General features: G+C 36.1%; 1 protein-coding gene across 2 annotated transcripts in view; it reads left to right on the top strand.

Annotated features, from left to right (window-relative positions):
* Positions 1–21,834, top strand: part of LOC116428740 (protein O-mannosyl-transferase TMTC1) — a 467,272-nt gene that overhangs the window by 274,054 nt on the left and 171,384 nt on the right. For both annotated transcript variants that reach the window (XM_031980776.2, XM_031980774.2), the window contains exons 4-5: positions 10,275–10,406; positions 11,331–11,403. In XM_031980776.2, coding sequence (XP_031836636.1) covers positions 10,275–10,406; positions 11,331–11,403 — 205 coding nt within the window. The remainder of the gene's footprint in view (positions 1–10,274; positions 10,407–11,330; positions 11,404–21,834) is intronic.

Genomic DNA, 21,834 nt, shown 5'->3' with positions numbered 1-21,834 from the left:
TTGCGAATGTTAAACGAGGCTTTCGTTTTTTTAACTAATCAAGGGTTTTGAACCTGTTCGGCCGAAGAGACCAATGTTATGTAGTCGTCTTTTTATGGTAAAATGACTAATATTAGCGACTCCTTCTTCGCGTAATTCATGCATAATTTAAGAAGCTGTCTTTCTTACGTCTCCTACAGATTTTCGGTTAATAATACGATCTATCCGCACTGTTGTTTTCCTTGGTCTTCCACTTCGTAGTTTCTCTTTTAAACAATATCCTGCATGATACTTCTTTATAATATGACTAACAGTTGATTTTCCAATTAATATTGATGCAGCAATTTCACGATCAGATTTTCGAGATTGCAATAATGCAATGACTTTTCTCTACAATTCGACAGACCTGTTTTGACGCATGTTACTGTACTAGTAATGAAGTTCTAACTGATCGTAAAGACATTTTCCACGAATATTCAATTGTAAACATTCCGAAATCTCTAACGAATTAAAACGTTGTACTGTCCGGATACATTTGAACACGCTATTTTAATACTTTTGTAAACAAGTAGGTTTAAAATAACACACAGTATTATACTGTTGCATTATTTTTCTATATTTGCGATATCTTTTTAACTAATATTGATAATAATTCTTTTAAATATCACTTATGGAAAATATAGTGAAAAATTTAACTGTCTGGAAACTTTTACACGCAACTGTATATATAATAGCTCTTAGCCAGTCACTCACATAACAAAATCACATTTACACGATGCCAGCCAGTAACAACTACTTAACGAAATCAACTACGTGCGACACTGGTATCGAAGTATGACAAGCTGAAATTACAAATAAGTTCAAAAAACAGAATATCATGCGACAAGGATGAAAATTTGCGAGTAAAATATAAAAATATTTTCAACTCTAAGTATTGTCATAAATATAGCACGACGTAACACCTTCATCGATTTCTTTGCAGCTTCGAAATAATAATTTCGTCCATTCGTCGTTTTAATATTAATTTCCAATCCGAGCAACAGCGCCGGCGTTGCACAGCTCCGTCTCCGAGGCAATTAACGTTGAATATCCAATCAGTGATAATTCCAGCGCGTTAATCCTCTGTCTTCCGGCGCTAGCATACTGTCGCTCGTTTTTGCAGGGACTCTCGGAACTCGCCGCCTCGAACTGTTCCTTTAGCCATCCATTAATCTTAGTTACGTAGTATCGATGTAAATTGCAGGAAACGCCGCGGTGCACTGGTGTGGACATCCACCGGGTTTTTACGAGGCCGCGCGCGTTTCGCGCTTTCACTTCTTGCCGAATCCTCTCGACGAAAACCGATTCATCGACTTCTGAATCGGAAACGACGTGTATTGGCGGATCTGAAATCCATTTCGGACTGACATACGTATCACGCAGATCGGCCCGTCACCTTGTCAGTGTCTTCCTACCGGATGAGAACTGCTTATCGACAGCTTCTCATCCTTCATCAGTTGAGAAGTAATGATTACTTGATCCATCGCTCGCTTAAAGCGCGTTCGATGAAGCGTATTATATTCCTAAAAGTAGATTTTGTAACAATTAATATCGATAGCTGTTAAACGATGTATTTCTGATTTAATAGTTGACTGAATTTCAAATAAGCATGCAGAAATTGCGGTGAAAAAGAAGAAACTCGATAGCGATGAATTTTAGAGAAAATGAACTGGAGATTTATATATTTATTATATCAGAGGTCTTTTATCCATAATAATGTTAGGATTTCAAGTGAGTGACAGATTTGAAGTAGTATCTACTATTTATAACTGCTCTACTCTACGGCGTCTCTTTTTCTACTGTTCTTTTGCCATATTCACGATATTTTGTAATATTCATGGAGACGTGTCTGCCTCTGTTTTTAGTTTCGCATTTGCGGCCTTTGGACTTCTTTGATTCGTTTTGACGTTGTCAGTCGATCAGTCGGCCAGGTCATTGACTTTTTACATATAATGATAATGTGAAAATTAACCTTTTAGCTACGGCGGGACTAGCCGCGAAGATATACCTCTGTACGACAAGGTTTGATGCGATCTGTACATCATAAAGGTAGCACTGTCATTTATAGATTAGACTATAACGTGCATAGCTACCAATGACAGAGAAAGGATTGTACCGCTATAATTGTGTACCGTTTAAAAAGATGATATACACGAAAGCCACTACAGTGGCTTATAGTAGCTAAAAGGTTAGGATACAAAAAAGAACCGTAGTAGACGACAAGATCTAATCTTCAGTTTCTTAGAATTTACAAAATATTATACATTATTGTATATATATATATTATTTATGAATTTATTAAAGAGTTTTTATTGAGTTCACAAGTATTGCTTAAAAACTAGCAAGGGAAGCGAAAATACCTAAAGTATCATGCATCAATGAGATATTAACTGCCTACCTCTGAACCAAGGCTGTTCAGCAAGTAACCCTCGCAAACCACGCGTGTTTCCGTGGGCAATATCATGTTCGTGAGCGTCCGGCTTGTGCGTGTGACTACCAACTGTGTGCAATTGGGGGATGACTTGATGTCTAGCAAAACGGTACAGTAGCAAGAGAGGTTTCTATTTTAGAATTTCATAGTTAAAATTGGTCACGTACAATTGTATTGACGATTAGTAAATTACTGATGGACGATATTACTAATATAATGTATATAGTATATACGAATCGGGAATAATATACGGGAATATAGAGCACTGATAAATAACTAGATTTATTAATAATATAACAAGTAGTGTATAAATATAAGGAAGTATATAATAGCAACACACAACTAAAACAACACACAGCTTACTGCTACGAAAGCCAACGTGCGACTCTCACTGGGCACACTCTCTTTCGGACAGTTGTACTAAAAAATCATTCTCTCTCCCACAATCATTCTTCTTACTCGCACTCTCAATAAACTCTCAAACACACTCCATCAAAGCCAAACTGGAAACCTTGGGGTTGCGACGTTGCGTAAGCCATTTTGCCTCGACCGTTACACTTTTCTCTTTTATTGCCCTTCGCTCACTCATTTTCGTATTCACGCTTCTTGAAAATACCCTGAGCTATGCTAAAATCCAAGATACGATACTAATTAGGATACAGAACCAATAGAAAATTGGGTGAGAAAAAATGAAAATTATTCACTCAGCCGAATTCCACAATCTAGCTATCAAGTAATTTCCTAACAGTAGTGAATACTTGACCATATGTGATGGTTAAGATGATAGTTGACTTGACTATATGTCCAGTTCTCCCACTCCGCGGACAGCTGCCCTTGGCTTTCCTATCACCTCTGACCACGGGCACACCGCACTGATTTTGGTCCGTGAGAAGGCCTGCTGAACAGCCCTGGCTCGAGAATACAATGATACTCGTTTAATATCCACAAAATTTGCTTGGCTAAATTCCACTGCACGATCCCTACTGATCCCCCATTACTCACTGTTTCGAACTCAGTGTTACGTGATCCCATTAGACAGAGACAGAAAATGAATATAATAAGCAGAAACGGGATAGACGCAGTCCGTCGAGCATCGAGAATCGAGGCGCGGGGCTTCAAAACGACGCCGCACGCATTAAATTTAAACATACAACGAAGAAAATTTCAATTGCAATAATTTTAACCTTATCTTCTCAATCGTAGTACCGATGGAATGTCGAGATTATTCTCGTTAAAATGAGTCTAAATCGGTCTAGTTTTATCGATTTGAGTGAAATGAACCTTCAATTTCGTTAATTACATTAAGTGGGTAGAACCAGTTCGATTTCCATCGTGTTTGGGCTCATTTTAATCACAAGAATCTGAGAAATTCACTGATATTTGTGAAGGCAAGGTTAACATTTGTGTAATTAAAATTTTCGTAATTGGACGTTTATATTCGACGTGTGCGGCATTGCTTTGAAGTCTCGCGTCTTGACCTTCGATTTTCGGCGGACTGTATCTATCTCGCTTCCGCTCACTATCGATTCTCTGGCTTTGCCAAGCTGTGCTCAAGTCAGTTCCTGGAAGGAAATAGCTTCTTCCTGTTTTTTTCTGCTCGGCTAAATTCCACTGCTGGGATCCGAAATTGTAGAATTTACGCGAGCATACAAAAGGGCACAGAGGCAAGAGGAATCTTCCACTTACGATGTTTGGCTCGTCGTTACTGGTTGAGTTATATAACAAAGGACACAGATGAAATTAAATAAAACAAAGTGAAATGTAACGATAGAAGAAGAACGTTGGTGTAACATTTTAGATCATTCAGACATGCAGCAATGCAGATATCGTTCCAAGCGATGGGTTTAAGTCATTATAACACTTTGATCGAGTGCAACATGTGCCATGGAAGATCAGAAGACTTAAACTCATCGCTTGTTTCAACGTTTAGAGGAGTCTTTATGTTTACGCAATCCCGTGGACAAGTATGCACGTAAGGCTGAGGTGTAGTGACAGGACAGTTCCCCTTGCCATTGTGCCTTTTTAGGGTAGTCAACATCCGATTGGTGTATAGTATCTACTTAACACGTTCGTGACCACACGTTCGCCTCATATATAGGAGTAAGACAATTTTATTCGCATAAACAATATTTTTTCTAAAAGAATTTTTCGTCACATCAAGAAAATTGGATACTGAAAATCAATTACTCTAGGTCCGTTTCAATGCCTTGAACATTTATTTAAAATACCACGCACAGTCGCGCCGTTCATTTATTCACGCACACTCGTTTATCAGTACTCCTATTCCCTCATATATGTGTCACACAGTAATTCGTTTACAGAGCCCAGCCTCGTATACGGGTGACGCTGTTGATTACCATTAGTATGGTATCAGCATGTTTTTGGCATATGGTAATTGTATCCTACTTTCGCGTTAGTTATATTAAAATAGTACACATATATAACATTTATGTAAAGTACTTCATTTGGTTTATGAGGTGTGTTTTAAATTATTATGTGAAAAAATTGCAAGAAAGGTACGGTCCGCAGTAACGGTTGTATCAGATTTGACTGAGGTCGAGAACGTGTTAAAGCTAAAATAGAAATTAAGTCTCACAGTGTGCGTAAGTTGTACTGCGCACAGTGTAGCCAGTACAAGAAACAGCGCCATATCAGGCATTATAAATAAAGTGTCATGGAGTACAATGTTACTTGGGTAGACGTGGAAATGAATTTCCTTAGTAGTTGGCCATTACATAATTGCATTTTAAAATTTAATACGCGTGGTCAGATGCCACTCAATATCAATTCAATGAAAAGCTTGATATTTTATTAACATATTTTATTTCAATGCGTCTTTCCATATAATTCTTTCACTACACATAATTATATATAATTACTTGCTTCAAAAAATCAATACATGTTATTTCAATCAAAACTTAACTGAATCGAGTTTCCTATAAGTGTACGCAGTCAGAACATAATTCACTTCGATAATGTAACGTGAGCTATAATTGAGAAATGAGATGGAAAGTAATAATAACGCACGATCAATAATTTGCTCCACTAATTCGCTTACTTTTCAAAACAGGCGTGGATTATAATACAAGCGAGAAATGGGGAAAAAATTTAATGTACTGACCATTTGACGTCGCCCATGTTTCGAAAAGCAAACTACGCGACTCCATAAATTACTGCAACACAGAGGTAGCTGAAATTAGCGAGTTTGAGTGAGTTAAACGACGAGATTACGATGTAATTACCATAAAAGTGTAAACACGAAAGGGAACTCAAACAGTTGTTTAATGCCCCGCGGAATCTAAGAAGAGAACGAAATTTCTGACGGAAGCTCAGCAATTTCATTTCGTTCCGCGAGGAAAAAAATGTGTATTTCCAAAGTTTCCGCAGGCGCGATTATTCTCCTCTCCCCTCATCCCGTTGACCTCTCGTTCCGCTCTTTATCTCTCCCCGGCTCGTTAAAAGGCAGAATTATCTTGCGCGTATCCTTGGGACGTCTCCTCGACTCGCCGTTGGACCTTCTTGAACTTTTTACGTCAGCACCGTGCTTCAAAGATATTCTAATTTAATTTCGAGAAGTTCGAATGGTTTTCAGGGAACTCTAGCTTCCAACGTGATAAAAACTGAGGTCTACATTCGTCATTGTTATCGGTGGTGTTCCACTAACTCTTCTTCAAAGCACATTCTTCGAAATTTGTCGTATTAAAATGATATGAGATGAAATTTCGTAACATCGATCTAATGCTAATGGAAGCCAAAACTATTGTTTGTTCATTTAGTTATTTTATCATTCAAGACAATGTGATCTATTGTTTAACTATTTGAGCATGGAATGATATAAACTTGAATAGATATTATATTTTCAAGGAAAGTTTTGTCATAAGTCTAGGTACTACGAATATATTATACTTTTCATGTACCAGCGATTTCCAACCATTTTAATGATACATTGACGTCAATAGCTTGTTCAAAAAAGCTAAATAGTAATTAAAATAAAACAGTATAATACTACTATTTACTAGCAGGTTATTAAAAATTGTCTCTGCGAAAAGGTATCATCATGTTGTACGGTTAAAAGTAAGAAAACTTAACAACATTTCATTCTTTACTTCAAATATTATTGTATCTAACTACTACTACTTATACGATGTCTGAACTCTTATTTTACAATTGAAAAATATTGTTCATTCGTGAGATTTCAAAAATGACGATTTTTAGTCGGCTATACTACAATACGAATCTTGTTGAAAGTTAAAATATTTATTTACAGAATAATTATCTACATTTCACATATTTTTCTTCTAACTTCTAGATTGCACACATATGGTCACGAATGTGTCAAAGTGGAAGGAAGATCATAGTATCAAAGTTTCTGCTGTCTTTTGCTTTTTATTCTTGTGTGTGTCCACGACGGTGGTTTCACTGTATACAGCATAAGGACGTGTGTGCCCAGATCATTAATTATATTTCATTTCCTTTGTAAAGGGTATACACGATGTTTCTAAATTATGTATCACAACCACCAAAGGACAACATGTAAGAAAGTGATCACAAAATTCATTTTAACTTAGGAAATAAGAGTAACAATCTATTATTGTTGCATCGTGTTGTAAATTGCAGAGATAAATTAATCTCAAAGAAACCTCTAGTGTTCTTTTCTGGTACACGGTGGGTCACTGAACTCGACAAAATAGGACTTCATCTCGTGTCAAATTGCGTAACATTTCGTCAATTTGCAGCATAACAGAACACAGGCATTGCAGTTGCTACCCCAACTAATCGATATTCTTGTAATACACAAGAACGAACACACTAGATATCGCAGTCGTTTACTCTCCCATGGGAACTTGAACAGCAATTTGCAGTCAAACTAGTCATTTCCAAACCCAATAGTTCCTTCAGCCTTATATTTACCTTCACAGTAATAGAACATGATGCAACTGAAGCGGCCTATAATGTTATGAACGGAGGAAGAAGTTGGAAAAGGAATTAGGAGAGAAGGAGTGAGCGGCGTTTCATCCGGAACCTAGTGAACTCGTCAATAACACATCTTGGCAGACCAGTGTTTTAGACGTTGGGACAAGTATTGGAGGTTTACGGACTGTGTGTGTATATATATATATATATATATATATATATATAGCCGTATATGTTACGGGCAATGTGTTTAACGTGGGCATTTTGTAAAATGACCGGGCATTGTGTAGAGTGCCCGTTCGAAAAGACATTGTGCAAACTGCCAGTAACAAGTTTCGTTCAATCTATAAAATCATTATACAGAATGCCTAGAGTGTGTGTAACCCTCTATTGATGGAGTGCGGGAAGCTGCTGCCACACAACAATAACAATTTCATGTGTAGAATCATATTGCGATAGTCATGATATATAATGTAGAAACATCCTGTACAATTTCTTTGTGGTTGATTAAGTTCCATCAACACAATATTCACCTGTTTTATCATTCATACCACGACACAATGCTCGTTGAAATACGAGCTCGACTCGATGGAATCACTTTTCTTTGAACATTGCGTATATAATTCCATCGTCATACCGTAAAAATCAATTTCCGTGAAACTGATTATAGATCCAGGTGAATTCGATTCTTCCATGATGGTGTTCCGCAGAAGGTGGTCTAGCCTGCGCAAATAAAACTGCGGCACGCACTGCGCAGCCTGCATCGCATGCATAATTTAATAAAGCTCGTGCTTCAGCCGACGAAATGTTTATTCGCGCGCGCGTGCACGCCGCTGAGCGTGTTACGATTCCGTTCGTGATCGACGCGATCCTGGGTTGAGGCCGCTCCGGCTCGAAGCTGAAACGCGCGCGAGATCAAATACGTCGTTGGACGATTTAATCGTTCGCCGCTGCCCACGGCCCGGGTGCTCTGTTCCGATCGATCGGTCGCTTTATCATGCATTCCTTTTTCCAGCCGACGATAAAATAAAATTACGAGGCATCGTAATCGGGACAATTGCGTGACGGTCGCGTGCCGCTCGCGTGCCCGCCGATAGCAAATCTCTGCCGTTCCTTTGACCGACACTTGCTCAATATGCGAGCTGGTAATTGACTTTTCTCGCCCCTCGGAGAGCCGTTCCGTGGGATTTCAAACGCACGCTCTCCCTTTTTATCCTTCTTTTTCTGTCATAATCATTCCTGGATGCTATCGATGTGGATTTTAACCATAGACGGCTCGTGCATGCGGGTTGCGGGACTGTAACCCCTTTGGAATAAAAGATGGAAGTTCCTGTTTTATTAGAAATTTATATACATTTATCTACAATCTTGAATAATATATTGCATAGGCTAGTAATGATAATAATTAATAAATATACTTGACGCTTGTGCTGCATTCATATACCTGTACATATAAAGTGATGAGCATAACTGTACCAATAACCACACATTGCGAGTAAATAATTTTTTATGTTTATTAATAGCAATATATACAAAATATTAATGTGATAAGTATATTTTATATATTTTATAATAACAGTGACACATTTTTAATCTTTCGAAGGTTTCCGTGTTTGCCTGTAATAAAAAATCTAAATTATTACAGATTTGCTCCCTTATTTTTGTAATACACTTGCTTGACTTTAATTATTTACTAATTATAGCAAGGATATTTATTATCCGTGGATAATTGTATTCTATTCCATATTCTTGAAGCTGACATTTAAACGACTTCAAAGTATTAAAAATTTAATTTTCTGCATAAACCGTGACTAAGATACAAACCGGATATACAAAACAGATGAAAACCGATCAATCATCATTTCGCATTCCTCAGTCTAGCCACTCAATAATCTCCGAATTGTATACTCCAGTTAATTATTTTCAGATTAATTGGAAATATATACAGTGTAAATATGTATGGATCGAAAATAATATATGGGAATATAGAAAACTCCATTAAATAACTACGTTTATTAATAATAAAACAAGTACTGTATAAATATAAGCAACTAGATAATAGCTACATACGACTAAAACAACACACACTTTACTACTACGAATGCCAACGTGCGATTTTCACTGGACACACTCTCTTTCAGACATTTATACTCAAAAATCATTCTCTGCCGCGCAATTATTCTTCTCATTCGCGCTCTCAACAAACTATCAGGCACACCTATTCAAAACCGAATTGGAAACCTTGGGCTTGCGACGTTGTACTGGCCACTTTTCCTGGGCCGTTAGGCTTTCCTCTGTTATTGCTCTTCGCTCATGCTCATTCTCGCACTCACACTTCCTAAAAATGTCCTGAGCTATGATAAAATCCTAGATATTACATATATAAATAGTTTTAACACTAAAACTACTGAGCAATTGATTTGATTTTTTGAAATTCCTTTATAGAAATTTCAAAAGTGCATTTATTGAGAGTTTAATTGATTTATAATATAGTTTTTGTATTGTTAAATCAGTTTCTTCAATAATTCCTCAGAGAAACATCTATTATCTTTTTAATAGTTGTAAAAAAAAGAAATCAGCAATGGATTATTTTGACCCATCTCTCAGTTTTAATGTTAAATAAGAATTAGCATAAGACCTGGGTCTAACAAGTCCCACCGATGTCAATCCGTGTAACTTCTTCACCGGCGGTTGTGCGAGTGTTAATAACGTTTACCTGAACGCAACCATGATCCAACCTTTGCTGGTAGCTGCGCGTTTATGCATGCTTTTAGACGAACCCCGCCCTTTTCCTCCGATTAGAAGGATTTAACAGCGGCTAGAAAACAGTGTAAACTCGAGATTCCGGCGACAATAACCAAGCCCGGGAGCGTGCATTAAATTAAATCTTTCGGATTTGCTTTGGTTCCAGGCAACAGACGACTTACGTGTGGAGCAGCGTGTGCCTCGGGGCGCTGTCGATGTTAGCCAAGGAAACCGGCATTACTGTTTTGCCTCTAAACCTTCTTTACGACCTCTGTCGCTCCTGGCATTCAATCAAGAGGTAAGCGTTTAAGCGCGCGGTCGTAGAGCAGTTTGGAAACGCGACACGTACCTTTCGGTGATAAATTCCGAAATAAGAAGTAACAGTCCTCCGCCTTGAGTCGTACCTCGCGGAAATATACGCGCCGTCATTCTCGCCGTAGTTCTTCCCTTTATAAACCTCGCGGGTGTGAATTTGACGCCGAGACAAGTTGTCATTCTGCTTCTAATCTGCAGGTGTCTTTTGTTTGATAAACGTTTGAAAAATCTATGCAACGAATAGATTATATTATGATTTTTTAACATGTATTTGTGTGTCGCGTATTTGTTACACGATTTCGAATATTCTGAGCCAAAGACAAATTTATTCTGAAAACTTTGATTGGGAATTATAATTCGTGGCCCTTAAGAATTGAGTGACTTTTATTTCTTAGAATTCTTTTCATTCATACGGTACGAGTGTTTCAAAATTTTATTAGGTGTAACGTATCTGTACAAAAATATTGAAAGTGTGATGTGTACAAATATTGCGTGCCGAGGCAATATTTGTTTGTATCAATTAAATTGTACAAATATAACGCCAGGTTCTGATGTAATGATACGAGACGCTGTATACATAAAAATTTAAGTGAAATATTGCATAAATTCGATTCATTAAATGTTCCTATTTTATTCAATCTACTGAAGTATTTATTTATTATATTAGTATAGTGAAAATTAATTTCCCCATCAAATAAAGCCCAAATTCTTGTTGTTTAAATAAAAATAAAAAAGTTGTAGAAGTAAAACACAGGGAGCTTCCAACATTGCGTCATGTAAATGTTTTCAAACCCCTACGACACTCATCTATGTTTCATTCCCTGAAGACCTATCTAGCTTAACATTTTCATTCTCCGACAGCGACAATTACAGAAGCCATCTAAAGCATCACTTCTTCATATTTCAGATCTATTTTCGAGGCCAGATGGAACGACGACTCCAGACATTTTTCCCGACGTGCTGCGGCTCTGTTAGTCTCGGTGAGTCTGACAGTAACTTGAATATAATTGAATTAATAAATGCAGTGCCCAGGTAACTCCATTAAAGAAATGCGGACGCGTACTATTAATATCACTATACCTAATACACATTAAATCAGGGCTGTCTAACTGGAAGCTCGCGAGCCCCATAATGACTTTCCCATCAAGGCGAATTACCCTTCTCAAATCTACTTTTACTTGTTTGTATTGACATTTAATTTGTATGCATACTTAACACGTTAATTGCCATAGTGATCAATGACAGCCAATATCTTTATTAAAAAAGAACAAGTGATGTATTATTATAGTTATAGAAGATCCGTCAATTATATTACTATAGTTGACATCGTGTAGACCTATCACGAGTTAAATAGCATTTATGCTTACATTCATTTCTATCTGAAGGTAATAGTAGCTAAGTGGCCTAGAATAATAGTGGTCTAACTCCTATGTCCGTGTTTTCAAGATAAAAAGCTTTTGTGAAATGTCCTTAGATTAATTAAGTACTACTATGTCACAGAAATGCAATGTTATTAACAATAATAATTATTATTAATTACCAATATTAGTAATTGAAATTCAATAACATTTCATACAAGCTTTTTTCTCTCAAGAACTGAGAAGTAAGAGTTACGCCACTATAATTCTAAGCCGCTCATACACATCTTCAAAAAATTGTTCTAAATTGTAATCATTAGTCTGAAACGTTTAAGTTATTGTAGGATATCATATGTAAACGAATTAAGTATGTTGAAGTTTAATAACAAGTTAGACGATAAATTTGTCTTAATGGACTTAAGACTAAATTGTCTTAAATTTAAAAACCCAATTAATTGGACAATATAAGAATTGATGCAAAGTTAAATGGGCGAAAGGAAGTACAAAGTCTTAAATCACCTAGAAACGTCCTAAACATAGGTGAATTTTAGAAATTTTTTTATTAATAACTATTAAGTGAAAACTTTCGATTTTCTCTAGGTGTATAAGTGTGCTTCTGCTTTAAATTTGTATTTCTTTAAACAAAAATATTACAAAATGGCGCAATTATTTGCTAGCTTCAGGACCTCTTTTTATAAAATATCCATTTTTGGTGGATCCGATTGGAAACAACTGAAACATCCGACGACAAAAGTTGTTGCAGATTTATAAATATAAATATATTATCTAAAATATAGTCTAGGGATTTTTCGAAATTTTTATTATTATGGAAATCGCAAGCATTTGAGCTGCAGAAACCTGTTTTTACTCCAAAAAAATAGTTTCGAATGTTGTTATCAATGTTCCTTGAATTTTCATCTGACTTTGCTGAATCGTTTCTTAGACGTCGCTGGCCCGTATACATTGTTTTAATTTAGTCGAATGTTTGAATTTTGAAAAATCCTTTCGCTAATATATTCCATATACTTGATGCTTGAAGAAAATTGAGAAAGAAAAAATTGGATTTTTTTTTATCTATCCGTGTGTCTCACCTTAAAGATGTTTTTCATTTCATATTGATTTGCCAAAAAATAGCCGCACAGAAAAGTTTTTGAACAAAAATACTGGTCAGCAAGTTGTCCGTTGTCTCAGCGCTTCTGTGTCCGTAGCTTTTATCCGAACGGTTTGCCGGTCGTGTAAACGACCGGCGTTATGATACCGCCGTAAAACTATCGAATATATCAGGCTGAAAATGTTTTCGAACGCCGATAGAATAGTCGGTATCGATTGCCGGGACGCAATTTCAATTTTATTATCGTCCCGTCGCGTCGAGCTAGCATGCCCGAGAATTTCCTGGACACAGAGTCTCGAGTGTGAAGGCGGTCGAATCTGAACGGGAATAATTGGATAAATGGATCTGTCGACTTTTCTCTACCGTCCCATTCGTTCCTGGCTCGCAGAAGTGTAGACATTGCCGATAATACAATAACGACAAAGCCATTGAGGCGCACCGCTGCTACTACCGGTCCTCCGTGTGAGGCTTCCGAGCACGACTGAATCCTCGTTACGCTTTAAGGTTGCTTCACAAGGTTGAAAGAATTCCGATTACATCATATATTTTAGTAATTTGTAACACAGTTGTTAACCTTAACACTTTACCACATGCATTTTTTCATTGCCGTAATTGTTAATAGAACAAAGTATTAGGATCATTGTTACTTTATTTCTGTTGCATATGTATTTTATAAAATTATTTAGAATTTTTAATTTTGAAGTGATAGACTATACTTCGATGTGGAAAATTTCAACAAGAAACTGTCTAAGCAATTCGAACACGCGTACAGTAACAGCAACTGTTTTCTTAAAACACTCACTTTTGCGAACACGCGTCGCATATGTATGACTGGTATGAGAATATTAATCAAATTAACACACATATATAACATTCACGTACAACGCTTTGTTTTGTTTATTTACTATGTTTTAAACGTATAAAAATTATATGAATAATGTATCACGTGAAACAATGGCAAAAAAGGCACTCATTATTTAAATTGATAAACTGTATGAAACCGAAGGCAGAGAAAAGTGATGTAGTATATACATTGATTTTTAAAACTTCCTTTTAAATGAAAAATCAGATAAACATTACAGAATGTATTTTACTTTATTATTATAGATGTAATTTAAATCTAATGAATGCGTAAAATGTTTAAAATAGAATATCCAAGAAATCTTTATTACTGTTGCGATTCTTGTATGGCCAAGAGGATTGTTGTTATTTCGTGATAACAAATCTAATAATAAGATATGAAGAATCAAGAGCCAGTCACTGTGACGATAAAATTTTTAAAAATTAAAGAAGTGAAGTTGACCGAGTTGTCCAATGAACGACTCATATATTACTATACGAACGTTGAATTCGTGGTTTGAAATCATTTCTGTACGCTTTATGTTGATAGTATAATTCTTCAAAGTCATATTTTCGTGACACTGGCCGATAACCGCTGATGAAAAATGTCATGCATACGCGACAGTGACTGGCAAACTTTTAAACTTTACAATATATGAAGGATTTTCTGTTTTGTCTTTATCATTTCATTACTTCCTTTACTTCAACAATTCGCGTGCTACGTAACTTATATGTAAATAATGGAAATGTTTAATATTTATTTATATTTATATATATAATTTATATATATATATATATATATTCTATAATATATATTATAAATGAAAACTTATTTTTATTTTCACTGATAAAATAAGGAATCGCTGTTGATTTTGATTGATTTTTACCTAAAAATAAACCAAATCTTATATTTTTGTTACGCTGTAAATTTGTTTCCACAACGTCATTTAAAAATGTGTAAAATGCTACAAAATAATAAATTTTAGTAAAATTTAAGCGAAGTTCCCCTGATTGCTTGGTAACACGTAATAAAATTCATAACGAAGGGATTAATTCTAATTGAATAACAAAATTATTGCGCTAGTTCATATGAAATTGCAAATATAATTAATAAAATTAAATTTCCAATTGGTCTCAATTTTCATTACTTTATCCACAAACATTCACATATACATGAAGACCCACACTCCAATCACTGTCGATGCTTTCAAACTGTTTAAACAACATGTGTAAAATTCAATACAATCTCGTTACACGCTTGCAACATTTCAATTTACCTACAGATCGAGGTAGTTCAATTTTCTGCTTTTTTCTCCGCCATCAAGCATTTCACTCAATATTTACTTTCATTCAATATTTACTTCGAAACGGTCCTGCCTCATCGCATACACGAGCAACGGCATAAACCACTTGAGTCGCACATAAAGATCCGCACGGAGCAGCGAATAAAAGTTGCCAGGCCGTCAAGGAAATCCTCGGCTGTGTCTTGCCGCATTTGCAAGCGGCTTCGGATCCGCGCCATTAATTTTTAACGGCCGAAATCACTCGTTTTTACCGAGCAACTGATGTTTACAGCCTCTAATGCCTTAACTAAGTTTAACGATTATTAACCTAACACAGATACAATCGTCCCGAGCAGTTCTCCCTTTACGAGTCCTGGAAATAAACTGCGTTTCGCTGAATTGTTAGGCAGCTATGGACTACTATTCAACCCGAGAAATCGCAGTGTAATGCCAGTCGTAGCTTTTAAGACGCCACGGATGAAATACGAGCACGAAACTTCGAGGAAAAGTTAACAATGAAACTGTTCGTAGATATTGGCGCGACCGTCCGATGAATTTAGGACCTCGCCTTATTCGATCGTTCAAGCGTAATGCTGTCTGTTTTCCATAAATACCTTTGGTTTTCTGTAATTTGAAAGATTATGATATGACTGGAAAAAGAACGATTCTTTATGAACAAATAATTTGCAAATATGAAAGAAAATTTGTTCATTCGAAATTTTCTTGCCCAGAAAGTTAGGCAACAGTTAACAATAGAGAATAAAATTTGTCTATTTGGTGTTTCCCGTTTTTCAAAACTGAATTTAAATATTTATCTAGTCTGCATTGGATCTCTGTAACACACTGACAGATTCCTATTCAGCAATTTTTATACTTAATAAATTGTTAAATTCTTGAATTCTCAAATTCATAGAGTACGGAATGTGCTAAATAGGAATCTGTTAGCGCGTTATAAAAAACCAATGCAGACGTCTAGATAAATATGTAATTTTAATTTTTAAAGACACGAGATTCGAAATAGAAAAATTCGATTTTTGTTTTACTAACCTTTGTGTGCTGAATAAATAAATAAATCTGAATTGAATGTGCCAGTCAATTTGGGGAGGATTTACCCAACTTTGACAAACATTAAATTTTCAGATTGAAAAAACATGGAATAGTCGAATCGTTATCCTCACAAATGCAGTTCAAAAATATCATAGGAGTTGCAGGATTAATGGCCTGTCAACTCTCGTTCGTACAAAAAATTCCTGCAACACGATGCTAAATATTAGTACCGCGCAATCCCATGAATTAATATCAAAGTACATTATGCAAGTGATTAATTACTTTTAATTAAGTCGCTGTAACGACTGAATAACGAATCGCGGGTGATAAATAACGCGTAATTGTCATTGGCCGGTGCAGCCATCTTTATTACAAATTTATTGATTTAATTAACGAGGACGCGCCACAGTGTGATACGCAATAAAAGTAGCATCGATTATAAATTATCCCGACATTCCACTATATTTTTCATCGTAGTCAACTCCCGGCGGTCCATCGACACGTCTCGTATTTCTATCATGCGCGGAAAGTTAGAGAAGCGTATAAAGTATCGTGCAGCCAGTTGGTAACTCAAGGGTGAGCACGGGGCATAGTTTGACCGAACACGATTCCGAGTTATGCTAATTTATGTCAAGAAACGAGGGAGGCGTGCGAGCCCGGACCCTCGCACAGGATCCCGCACACACTTGACTCCCATTCCACCTTGCTCGTTCATGTTACCTATTACCACTTACACGTTTCAAGATATGTCCTTTCCAAGAGGGTTATTTAACGTTTCTTCCCCTCGCTGATGCCATTGACAAGGAAAGGTACCCAACCCGGAAATTCAAAAAGTTATGAAACTCTGTGTGGAAGCAGAATAAGTCAAACCTAATACATTACAATTGTTTTTTTCCTTACGAATTTCACTTTGAGGGGGTGAGACCACCCCTTAAGAAAAATATAAATTTTTGTTTTCCGAGGGTTGTCTTGAAAACGGTAAGAGATAGTAAAAGAAATTTTAACCAAAGATACATTGTTCTTTTACGCCTATAAAATCGTGAAATAAAATTTTAAACAATTTTAATATTTTATAGACGTGAAAGAACAATGTTCCTTTTTGTGTAACCTCTTTTTGGCTATCTCTTACCGTATGAACAACTTTAGTTGATAGATGGTGATATGCATAAGAGTCAACTCTTTGTCTAAAAAATCCATACAATGTATAGATGTTAGAGAAGTAGTTAGATGTTACGGTCTATATGATGTATGGACGTTGACGTTAAAAAGTTAAATGAATAGGTTTTCTGAAAAGCTGTTTATAGAATTAAACCTGTCACTTAGAAATACTTAATTTGATAAAGAGGTTACTTTTTAGTTAATTAGAAATAATTTCTTGTTTTTCTCATACATTTATGTTTCAATACTCACTCGATAAATATATTAAATTCCTATATTGCACATATAATAATAACAAATCATTATTATTAATCTATATGTTTATAATGTTTTCAATTAACATGTCCGGAAATAATAGAATTAATTTTGAATTACGTAATTATTTGTTTATTACGGTGAATTTCAAAGATACTGTTCATTTAGAACATATATTCAGATTATCATTTCTAAAATTCTGTGAAAGGTAATTAAACTTCAGAACTTGGATCAATTAATCAGCTACAACTGCAGACAACAAAGTAGTCGTTGGCTCTGTTCGGTCAGTATTTGCGACCGGACGGAGCCGAGGCGACGCAGCGGCACGTTATGATTGTTTGGAATCTAACAGACGTAGTCGACAAGCTAATACATTACGCGCACATAATGTTGACTGGTTCTACATCAATTTGTCCACTATTAGTCGATTGGTTTACCGCTTAAATCTTACCCACGGGTTTCGAATTATCTTAAGGCCGCGAGCGCAATTATAATTTCATACATCGAGTTAACACGCCGTTTCGAACTAGTTATGCCGGCCTGCTAGCAATCGGAACGTTTAGGTAACGGATTGCTTCACGGTATCCCGGACTGAGTACTTGGGAGCGTGAGTCTGCATTTAATGAACCCGTTTGTCGCCTGCTTAAGTGCTCGAACGCTCAATATTTCATTTGTAAGAAATTACAACTTCAATGTGCAAAATTAAAAATAAGTATATAGTTCATTTATAGTTAATATACGTTGGTACTTCTGAAAAATAAAAGGGGACTTAGAAGTACCGATTACGATACAGTTTGAATTAAAAATATTCAGTGGAAATAATTAAAGTAGTTTAATTTAAAGATTTTTTACGTAATGAAATACTATAATTCAATAACATAGCTTCATTTTGATATATAGGATTTTATTTCATTTCATTTATTTATACAATCAATTAATAAATAATTTATGCTTTTTACAAAATCCACAAGACACGTATTTTTTAAAATGCCAAATGGTTGTGTCCCTTGGACGAAACGCACTTATACCTTAAAACTTTCACTATCAGCATTCGTTTCAGTAAAGCTTCTCTGAAGCCATATTCTATTAAATCCAATAGATCTTCCAAATAAAATACTGGAAGAATTAAACTGAAAAAAGTTACAGAATTCCTAAATATAATGTCATATTTTATAATTTCAAACAACAATATCTATGGCATTAGTTTCAAAATTTCTATGTAAAGTGTAGGATTGAGATTGTCACGAATATGTGACGCTGATAGCGAATGTGTTAAAGTAAAAGTCATTCCATACGATGTTTTCAACAAGGAAACAATGAACTCTAAATCATCCTTGTTCGCCCTCGGCGTCACCACAATTTCCACCCATATCTTATTTCTCAATCGAAGTTTCGATGTACACACGAAAACAAAATGTTACGTATACGCGGACTTGAGACGACAAAAAATAAAATAGTTTCTTGAAATTCTTATTATTTCGCCCAGCAGCGTTACGTCCTTGTCGGTGGATAAGAATCTAACCTCTAAGGGGATATACAACTTATATAGATAAAAAGCTGGTAGTGCGGCAGTCGACGCATTCCCCAAAATTATCTACAACAACGGTGTTCAGTGACCCGCTAATTTGAGGTTTCGACAATTACCGGCGAACTTTTGAACGTCTCAACACAAAATATATCACGAGATTCCCGCATTTGACGCATTAGAATCAGGGGTTGAAAAGGTTCCGAAAATAATTGTTTGAAACTGTTATTTATCGGTTCCGACTAAAACAGTTATGAAGAATCGAAATAAGTCATAATTATTATTCGGTATATCGGTTTCGGTTCCAGTTCTTCAAAACTGATATTATATCCGTTCTGATATGGTTCTATAATTGTTATTTTTCGGTTCTTGAAACAGTTATGAAGAACTGAAGTGAAGAACCGAAAAATAACATTTCTCTGAATCTTTTTTGAAAGTCTTAAATAGATCTTTGGCTATAAGTAAATAACTTATAATTTTACTAAAATTGTTTAGTTACTAAGGAAAATACGATTTTCTAAGGGTATTGAAATATCCTAATATCTCATGTAAAATCATAAAAATACAGAGTACTTATTTCTACTACATCAAAATTGCTAGCTGAATATATTAAATTATTAGCTGATATAAATAAGCTGCAAATAAAGATAATTTTGTGAGCAAAAATCACAAATAAATGTGTTATCTTCTTTTTCCGCACTGGTGCAATCTATTTGGTCAGTTTTTATCTCATCTTCGATTCTAATTTGTTATGCATCAATACGATTACACATAACCAATTAAAACTATAAACAAAGGAATAAGCAAAGCACTAAAGTGTTCTGTTTTGCCCCTTTTTCACTGAATATTTTTCCAATTCTTTTAATCGAAAAATAACTTATACACTGCTCTGCAGTCGATCTCAAACTACATCGAGGACTTATTAGAACTATGTTACGCGATATCAACTATTCATGAAAAACATTACTGTCCCATTTTACCTGATCGGTCTGTTTTATCTTATTTTCTTCTATACTGCATTGTATAATTCAAACTAGATATTGTGGGAATGAATGTACGAATGGATGATGAGCATCTGTGGAAATAGATAAACGGCGATTATGCATGTGCGCGTGAATGTTCATGATATTTGGAATATTCTAGAATATATTGATTTTTTAAATTATTGATTCCTCGTCGTTAATGATATTCATTTTAATGAATCTAGAATATTCCAAATAAACATGAAATTAATGCATGGTGACGGAAGAATGTTCTGGGAGGTGTGCAAGTGAGATGGAAGTATGCGATTGTATAAATGGCGGTTGCCCTCGAATTTCAGGGCATTGTGCATTGTGTATATTGACGAGTCGTGTGTTAAAGATTGAAGTCCAATTGTGTGAGCACGACGACGAGTAACTATAATCGAACTCCTTAATAAAGTGTGTGTGTATTATTTCCGCGTGAACTATTATTATTTCCTACAATATTAGGCACATAAAATAAATATTAGACATTTGTTTTTGGCCACCCTATTAATGTTGCTGTCCGAGTGCGGTACACCCATTGCACCCTCGGATTGAAGTGGCTCTGCACACGCGTGGACATTTCCAAAGAAAGACACAAAAACTAATCATCTAACACATATGTACATATATACGTTTCCCAGCAGCCTGGGGATCCAGAGGAAGACTAACAAGAGAGAATTCCGGACTTATAGGTACCCGGTTCGCTGGTCCCGTGACGTTTCGCGCGCGTCGCCACGGATATTTACCAAAATTGAATTTCCGTCTGGTCCTACGTATTCCGCGGGTTACCCCGGACTAGCCCCGTGGCGACATAATACAATATTCCGGGGGTGAGCCCCAAGCCCCATCGGAAGGCGAAACGACGGAATGAGAGCCGGTGTTCGACATCGTATAGACGGGATATGGGACGAGGGCGCCACGTGTATCGGCCGTGTGCACGAGTACCACGACTCTGAGTAGGGTCAACGGTGTTTCCGGTGTCTGACTCGATCGAAGAAGATATGAATACCTTGGATTGGCAGATATTGTCTGCTCCCTTCTGAAACCGAAACCCCTCTATCCGCTGTCTGTCGGCTGGCAAGAACGGCCAGATATAGAGGCATTCCTGGCGAAGACAGAAAGAGAAAGGGTTTGATAGCATTTCTCGTCTGAAGTGGTAAAGGCAAGGCGTGAAGAGTGGACGTACGGCTATTGGGTTAGCGAACTGTCGCGGGACGTGACTGAAATGCGATGAAGGAGCAGCCGTGACGGGGATAAAGCGTTCTCGGCTTTGACGGTTCGCGAATTAGGGAATGTTACTCGGTTCAGGTATTTCGTGGGTATTTTTCTGGTCAACGTGTCAGAACTCATTGTTGATTGTTTAATTCTTTCTATTCACTTTTGCGTTATTAAACAGTTGTTGCGTATTCGTTGAACAATGGATAAGATACAATTGAGCCGCTCACTGGCCAGATCGATTAACCTTTTGAATTTTTTAGGATTTTGTTATTAAAACGTTTCATTGGCTCTTAACTTTTTATATTTAATATAAACTTCATTATGACCGAGTTTGGACATAATGAAAAGTCTTTCGATCATGGAAAAATTGCAATAATAATAATAAAAGTTAAATATTTGTTAGATTGAAGCTGTACCTGTGTTAATCAAGTAAAATACATTCTATTATGATGACTCGATTCTGCATTTAAAGGGAAATATTAAAAATCAATATGTAACTGTTGCATCACTTTTCTCTACTTTTTGTTTTGTGGAGTTAATTGATTTATCCAATGAGTGGTTCAATTAATGGTACACGTTGATTGTCATTCAAGCAGATTGATTTTGATT

This window comes from Nomia melanderi, chromosome 10, assembly GCF_051020985.1.
Source record: "Nomia melanderi isolate GNS246 chromosome 10, iyNomMela1, whole genome shotgun sequence".
Taxonomy (NCBI): Eukaryota; Metazoa; Arthropoda; class Insecta; order Hymenoptera; family Halictidae; genus Nomia; species Nomia melanderi.
The sequence above is the reverse complement of the archived record's forward strand: the minus strand, read 5'-3'. Positions and strand labels throughout refer to the sequence as shown.